We start from the raw sequence: 8,602 nt of genomic DNA, 5'->3' as shown, positions 1-8,602 counted from the left end.
TGCAAAGTTACAAATTTATTGGTCTGGAAATAAATACAAATATCTCATTAAGAAACTCCTCTGGAAAGACGTGTACACAACAGTTTCTTGTTCTGATTCAGCCATTTCTGCCTCCCAGGGGGTGGGTCGCAGGTAAACTGAGTCATTATTCCCCCCAAGCTACCTAGAAGGCTTGACTATTCCTCCCAGTAACCACTAGGCCCCGGCGGCTGACTCACAATGTTCCCTTCACTCTGATCAAACTTCCTATAAGATCCACGGTTAGGCAAAGTAAAAATCAAAAGGCAGTAAGTAGTACAGGAACTCGACAGCTACGCTGACGTTGCCCAGAAATGTCAGTGATGCCACCCGGTTCAGCGAGAGGGTAGAGGGGCAGGAAGGCGGGAGAGGGAAGGAAAGCCCATGGAATACACATTCCAGAATCCTTGCATCTTCTGGGCCACCACTCCCCAAGGGAATCCCCACCCCCTACAAGAGCGAACAGTTCTATCTGAAGATCCCGGAAGGTCACCAGGTCAGAAATGTTTGGCAGTCAAGTTCAGATTCAACCCAGGTTGTCCAAGATTGGAAGCTAGATTTAACTCAATCACACATGGTTCCTGGGAACCAGATGGGATCAACTGAAATCACAACTGCACTGGACTCCATCACAACCACGAGGAATCCTTTACATCTAATAACCAAAAATACCAGCCCACCTCAATGCCCCTGCCCCCCTCCCCCGGCCGCTGCCTGGAGACGCAGCACAGCCAGGCACGGCCCTCCATTTCAAAGCAGCAGCTACAAATCTACACGATCTTCCCCATGAATGAAATGATCACTCGTCCATGTATTTGGGGTAGGAAGTAGGTGACGTGGAGGAAGAGGCAGGCAGCAGAATCAAAGCCTCAAACCCCCGATACCAAACGTTTGCCAAGACCGTCTCTTTGAAAAACTGGGAGATTTTGTCACCTGCTTCTGTTGTCCATTAAAAAAATGCCAGAAAAACAGGCTTCTGGCATCGGCACTGAAAAGTGTATATATGCGCAGACGTTAAAAATCTACTTCTTCAAGTTCACGACAGAGATTTGCTCTTCCAAACACTTCGGAGCCGCTGCATAAATTCCACCTCTTTCCCCGCTTCCTGTTTGGCTTTGCTAAAAGAGCTCGCCACCATTCCCCCCTCTCCCCCTCTCCAAATCAGAAGGGGTTTGGTTTCCAGAAACTGGGTCTGTTTTTTCTTTAGTTGGAAAGGAAACAGGAAGTAGGTGGGCTGGGCTTCCAACAAAACGTCCCTTCGCGCCAGGATGCTCAGGTCAGCCTAGCCTTGGATTGATCAAGTGTTTGCTCTGTGTTTCTTGTTTTTGGCAGTTTGGTGTCTCTGAGGGAGGGTAAGACAGTGGCCTCTAGGCCGCTCGCTAGTGGAAACAGGACACTGAGATGCTTCTTTCCCTTTGGTCCACTCCACCCCGCCCTCGCCGGAAGGGGAGCCCTCCACAAACCCAATCTCACTTTGTCCTCACCAGAGCTCACTCGTACAAAATAAGCTTTGGATTAATACCGAGCTACATGTGGTTGGCAGGCAGGGGCGGGGAGGGGCCGGAGGAGGGGCAGCTACAGCGATTGATCCCAGAGTCCAGGGGCGGCCGTCCCCAAGGCCACCTAGCAGGACACCTCCGTGGAGTTGGGCCCTGCGCTGCTCCCGGGGCCGCCGGAGTTGGGGACGATGTCCAGCCGGGCGCCCTCGCTGGTGTGGGAGCGGCTGCGGGCGCCCTCCAGGGACGTGACGCTGGAGCCTGAGGCTGTGCGGGACCTCATCAGGCGCGTCATGCTGGCGGAGGGCACTGCGAGAGAGGAGAGAGACCCGTGAGGGGATGGGCCAGCGCTGGAAGCACCTGCACACCGGGGATGCTGCCTGCTGTGCGCCCCACCCGCCTGGGCACCTTTGCTCCTGTCCATCCTCGCAGCCATCCGGCTGCTGGGCTCCGCATCGTTTCTGTCTCTGCCTACAGAGGTGGAGCGCAAGACCCAGGTGGAGTAAGGACTGGCTGCGATCCCACAGCGGCGTGAACCCACAGCTGGTCTGAATCCCAGCTCTGTCTGCTACCTGCTACTTGAATCCCAGCTCTGGGGCTTTGGGAGTGTCCCTCTCTGAGCCCCCGGCCCCCCCTATAAAATGGGAATACTACCACTGACGCCCTGGTAGCAGCGCCGGGGTGTGTGCCCACCACCCCGTAAGGCCAACAATGACCAGAGCGGGGAGGACGTTCAAGGTTGGCCAGGCTAATCCCCGCACGCCACAGACTGGAAACCAAGGCCACACAGAGTGGTCAGCTGTCGTCTCTCCCTCCAGGAAACCTGCGAGCTCCCAGGTGCTATCAACGGCACTGTCCCTTCCAAAGGATTTAAAATGCCCTTGAACACAGCAGGTGGCTTACAAGGTGGAATGAAGACAAAAAAGCGCCCCGCCTGTACTGGGTGGAATGGCACCCCCCAAACTCACGTCCACCGGCACCTCAGACTGTAACCGTCTTTGGAAATAAGGTCTTTTCAGACCTATTTAGATACGATGAGGTCACCCTGGGTTGGGGTGAACTCTGATGCCATGGCTGGTTTCCTCTTAAGAGGAGGAGACACAGGTGCACACGGGGAGAAGCCATGTGAAGACCGGGCAGAGGTCAGAGTGATGCAGCTAAAAGCCAAGGACTGCTGGCAACCACCAGCAGCTGGGACAAGGCAAGGAAGGATTCTTCTTAGAATCTCTGGAGGGAGCGTGACCCTGCCCACATCTAGATTTTGGACTTCTAGCCTCTCTGTTGCACCGTGAGAGAATAAATTTCTGTTGTTCCAGGCCACCCAGTTTGTGGGGATTTGTTATGGCAGCCCTGGGAAACTACTACACCACCCGACTGAAGCGTCATTGCCAAGGCCATACTGAATAATGGATATCACACGCTGAGGCAGCTGATAAATACAGAGGCATGTAAGGGCTACACTGTTCACTCAGTGGGCACAGGTGTTGGCTTTCTGTGGCAGACACCCACAGACAGAATTCATTCTTGCTGTACCGAATCCTCTTCTTACAGAGCTAGTTGCTGAATCTGGAGAAAAATTGGGATCAGTCCTATATCTGTTGCTCACATATTCTCTCTGAGCCCCTGTTTCTTGACCCCAGATCTGGGGGCTTACTGACCTTGCGGGGCTCTGCTGACCCTAGCATGGTGTCATGGGTGCTGGGGGCTCATCATTCTGCCCACTGCTGTGAGCAGACACTCAGTAAATGAATGACTACTCTGTCTTTAGTTGATGCCTCCAGCTCGCTCTGCTGTCTCTCCCTACGACCTGCAGGACGCTTCAGCTTTCTGGAAATAGAAGCTTATGTGGGGGGGGGAAACAAGGCCTGCCTTTCACTTCCTTTCTCCCCAGAATGCACTTTCAAAGCAGAAATCTAAACCCAGGGCAGGTCCAAGACAAACGAGTTGCAATTCATGGCTGCAAGGTAAATGAAGGCCTTCTCCAGTTACTGCCTTTGCCTGCACATTTCCTTGGAGGGAGAGAGGCTGGAAAGGCAGGAGACCCACGAGCAGATGTTTTCTGTTGGAAGAGGGCACGTTGGGACAGGGATCCTGTCCGAAGCATGTAAATCAGGCTCGTCCACTCTCAGCCACTCCAGAAACTAAGGACGGCTGAGGCCAACCTTAGACTGCATTGCAGTCAGTTGACCAAACATAACATTACTATTTTAAATGAGCAAACGGTTTAAGCCTCAGCAAAAGAAAAGGAGGGGGGAGTGATGAGACGCTCAGACTTCCTTGTGAAGGTGGGCACATGAATTATAATTCCAGGCAGCAGACAAAGAACCCAAAGAACCACACCGGGGCCGGAACTGTGGCCGACACACCAACATATACCAACGGTGGCTGCTGCCCAGCAGTGTGCTTACACTTGGTGTTGTCTGTCCTGGTCATGGGACCGCATTTCTGAAAATGTGTCTGTGAATAAATGTCTGTAAATAAACGATAATCATAACGCGAGAAGCTCCAAGTTCTTTAATTGTGCTTCTATTTATCCTTCAATTCCCACATCTAATGATTTAGCAAAGACATGCTCTGTCTTGAATGTAAGTGGCTTTATCACCCACTTGTTCAGAGCTTTACAGTTTTCAAAGAACTTTCGCAGATCCCCACTCTGCTCCTTACTTAATCTCTCAAAGCCTCAGTTTCGTCATTTGTAAATGAGGATAAGAGTGTCTCCTAGGATTACTGTGATGATTAAAGAAGAAAAAAATAAAGGATTTATTAATCTTTCATCACCACCACCACCACCACCACCATCATCATCATCATCATTGCCATTTTACCAGCATCGCCATCATCACTGCAAGTCTCTTAGAAAGAATGTAACCAAAATTTAAAAGATTTTCATGGTCTCATTGTTTGTTGTCTTCTTGGTGCTCAAGGGATAATCCTCACCTAAACCTTAAAACATTCCCTGGTGTGAAACAGCTTCTGTTCAACAATGGAGGGAGAATGAGGCACTGTGGTATGAGGAGACACTGGAACCCCTGCCCTGCGGCCCATCCTCCACACACCTAAATACTTCTTCCCTGACCTGCCCAGTTTGCAACAAGGCTGAAGCTGGCCAAGGTGATACAGAATACTGTACTCATCCCAACCTGGTTCCAGTTCCCACACCTGCCCTTCAACCCACCGCCTGCCAGGAAGGGCCATACTCACTGTATCCCATGCCCTGCACGAAGTACTTGAAGGCCTCGGCAAGCTTGGCCGGCTGCAAGAGAAAAGAGGGGAAGTGCTGTCAGTCACCAGAGGTCCAGATCATGCAGCCGTGCCTGTGGTCACCTTCGTTAAAGAGCTTGGCCCAAGACAGAAGGCCACCTCGGGTGGATAGGACAAAACACGAAAGGAAAGGAAAGACTATGGGATACTTATGGAGACCAAAATTAGCTTTGACCAGAAGTTACATGACCTGTCTGAGCCAGTTTTCTCACCTCTAAAATATGGGCAGAGTGCCACACCTACTCCTGAGGGCTTCTCTAAAGAAGACATCATTGGATAAAGTGATGTGTCCAACTCAGGGTCTAGAATGTAATAGCCACTCACTGTGCTAAGGGCTTTGCAGCATTATCTCATCTTCCCGACAATGGCCTTATGAGGTTAGTACCATCTTCATATATGTTTCACAGCTGAGCAGACTTGGAGAGATAAATAATCCGTCCAAGGTCTTATGATTAATCAGTGGTCTTGTATATTAACCCAGGGCTTTCCAAACCCCATAACAGTTTACTCTCAGCCTCAGTAGCAGGCTGGCTGGCTGGCTGGCTGGATGAAAGGATGGTGGATAAATGGATAGATGAAAACGAAAAAAGATCGATGGAAAGAAGGAAGGAAGGAGGGGAAAAAGGAAGGAAGGATGATGGATAGATTAATGAAAAGAGAGGCTGTATGGATGGAAGGAAAGAAAAAGATGGTCAAAGAAGGAAGAATAGATGAATGGATGAATGGATGGATGGATAGATGGATAGGTGGACAGACAAATCAATCGACTGGGCTACTTTAAGTAAAATGAGTTGGGAATGCTGAGAACACACCCAGTTCTACCAATTACACTCAAAAATTTAATCTAAACGGGTGGTGAAGGCCATATTCGCAGGCTAATTAATTCTAACTCTTTTTTTTTTTTTTTTTTTGTGGTACACAGGCCTCTCACTGTTGTGGCCTCTCCCGTTGCGGAGCACAGGCTCCGGACGCACAGTCTCAGCAGCTATGGCTCACGGGCCCAGCCGCTCCACGGCATGTGGGATCTTCCCGGACCAGGGCACGAACCGGTGTCCCCTGCATCGGCAGGCGGACTCTCAACCACTGCGCCACCAGGGAAGCCCTAATTCCAACTCTTAAATGCAATGTCCTGGGTCTATTCTCACACCCTCTCATTTCACTGGTGAGCAGTCATCGGGGAGGGAGTGTCCCTGCCCACCTCCACCAGCTCCTGCCGCTGTTCTCAAAGAGCCAAATGACATTTAAAGAAGAGCCTGTGCTGCAATTGGCCTCTGGGGGTCACGTGATGATTGTAAGAAGGGGACGAGAGTTGCAGGGACATCTGTGTTCAACGTGGCGGACAGAAACAAGAGGACAGGCTTGGAAAGGAGAATATCTGGGCCCAAACTCGGCTCCCCTGGGTAACCAAGGGCAATCTCTCCCATCTGTTAGCCTCAGTTTCCCTTCTGTGACTGTGATAGAATGCATGCTCTTCCTTCCTCTAAAGACTGTTGCAAGGATTGAATGGAATGAAGGATGGGAACGCCCTTTGTAAAAACACACCCAACTTGCAAGGGCAGGAGGAGGAGGGATTACACAGTTACTGGTCCTCATTGGGCTGCTCTCCTGGGAGCCTGGGCTAGCTCAGCTCCTGCCATGACATATAAAACGTGTTTTCACTAAGGATAGAGTTAGATTTCTCTCATTTCAAGTAGAGAAAGGAATAAAGGGAGGAAGGAAGTATAGGTGGAAAGAAAAATGGCGCCCCTTCTCTGCAGCCAACTTTTGCTGCACTGTCTCAGTAGCAGTGTCAAGCGGGCTGGGTGGATGAACTAGTCACTAGTGTGCAGGTATTAATCCTGTTTACATCCAAGCAGGGCTCTACTGGAAAGCCATCTGTTCCCTCTAGAAACTGAGACATCCCATCCTTCTCTGGCTACTCCAGCTATCAACTGGGCAAAACACAACAGCAGATAAAAAGCTGAAAATATTTTGTTCTTTGCCAGTGGGAGCAGAGAGAGACACTGGAAACAGAAGTTAAGAGAGCCACCCGAGGCCACTTGTGCCGCTCACTCTGCAAGGGAGGCTCCCAGGGAGCTCAGCGGGACTTGTCAGGACTGGGGGGGCACCTAGAGCTAGAAAAAGGCACACATCCGATTGAGAAATCGCTGGATTACCGAAGCTCTGAAGTCCCTTTCAGGACTGGAGGGAGAAAGAAGGTTAGGGGACAGTTTGGTGGAAAAGACAACCCAAAATGCACAAAATATTTCATAGTAAGATAGAGTGCAAAACTGTACTGATAGAAAATTATAAGAAGAGATAAAAAATTCATTCACTTGTTAGGTTGGGGGGTGGTATTTATGGGTGGAGACTTGGAGGGGACAGTTATTGTGCTGCAAACACAGTACAATGATTGATATGTTTATACGTGCATACACACATATGCATACATGTATACACACTCACATACACACATATACACATGTGCATGCACACACACAGACACACACACACACACACACACACACAAACACACCCTTTGGTCCATCTCCTCTCTGCGCTCCCTGCTTTGCCCCTGGGCTCCAGGAGCCTGTGGCTCCAGCGGAAGCCTGTGGTCTTTGGGGTCAGACACACCTAGATTCTGATGCACGACTGCCAAGCTGTGTCCACTTGGCAAATCCCTTCACCCCTGTGAACGCCAGCATCAACTACTCCACAGGGGCTTCTGGGGGACGACCAAGCAAGTCCTGACATGCAAGCACCTTTTATAAACGGTAGCAAGTCCAAATGTGTCATCAGATGTAGCAGCAAGGTGGGCGGCCAGCAGGCAGTGAGGGAAAGGGGGGTAACGGGTCCCAGAGGCACATGCCCTCCACCTGGGGAGCGGGGACAGGTGTAACTCACCTGGGAGATCTGTGGGAGGCCGCCACAATCCGCCATCTGGGAGAAAGCAAGCTGGTTAGTGCCAAAGGCCTCACGTGGAGGGGATGCCGGCTCTGTGGACCAGCTCCAAACGGGCACCCACTCTGCCCGCTGCCCTGCCCCGGGCCTGCCTTGCTGAGGGGGGCCTGGACATGTTACAGGTGGGGAAACACCCACCTCACCTGGCGCGCCTGCTTTGGTTACCATCCGTCTCGGCGTTAACCATTACTTGCAGCTTACAACAGGCCGGGCGCTGTGCTAGGCCCCGTAGATGATTTCTCTGCTCCCCCAAAACCCTGGAAGGGACGACTGTCCCACTTTAGAGGCAGAAACTGGGCCAGAGAGAACTTGAGGAACTTGCAAAGTTCTGGCCAGGGTCTGTCTGACCGGAAAGCATTCACTGCACGAGGCCCTGGATACACAATCTCTTTAAAGACCCCTCAGAAGGAAACTGCAGGATTCAAGGCTTCAGGCCTGATGGGGCTCCTGGTTGGCCACGCTTGGTAAATGCTATAATTTCCAGAGTTGCTAGTATCACCAAACCCAAAGCCATCATCACTGCTTAAAGCCATTCCAGGCATGTGTGAATACTTATCCAAAGCCCAGGGTTCTGGAGCACTTGGGCAGCGAGGTGAGGATGGGGAAATAGGACTGGAAGGTCTCGGTGAGACTGAGTGGGGCTGTGGCCAGCCTACAGCCCAGAGTCTCAAGACTAAATCCCAAGGGCTAGCCTCAAGGTCAGCTAACTTGGGGCAGCCTTCAGCCCAACGGGAATGCAGGGGCCCATTCAGCAGGGCAGGGTGGTGCAGTGGGGACAGTCTGTCTAGAATCAGGCCCCACCCACACAATTCCTATCCATCCCTCTTCAGAGCACCACGGCCGGCAGCCCGTAAACTCCTGGGGTACCAGAGAGGGATCCCCTCATC

The 8,602-nt window shown here is 51.3% G+C and overlaps 1 protein-coding gene across 1 annotated transcript in view; it reads right to left on the bottom strand.

Annotated features, from left to right (window-relative positions):
* NDRG1 (N-myc downstream regulated 1) overlaps positions 1-8,602 on the bottom strand; it is a 54,549-nt gene continuing 45,947 nt past the window's right edge. The window contains exons 14-16 of the mRNA XM_082674696.1: positions 7,659-7,694; positions 4,716-4,767; positions 1-1,823 (exon numbers count right to left, since the gene is read on the bottom strand). Coding sequence (XP_082530822.1) covers positions 1,642-1,823; positions 4,716-4,767; positions 7,659-7,694 — 270 coding nt within the window. The 3' untranslated portion in view covers positions 1-1,641. The remainder of the gene's footprint in view (positions 1,824-4,715; positions 4,768-7,658; positions 7,695-8,602) is intronic.

This window comes from Grampus griseus, assembly GCF_964374135.1.
Source record: "Grampus griseus genome assembly, chromosome: 17".
Taxonomy (NCBI): Eukaryota; Metazoa; Chordata; class Mammalia; order Artiodactyla; family Delphinidae; genus Grampus; species Grampus griseus.
This window is presented reverse-complemented; position numbering and strand designations above follow the sequence as displayed.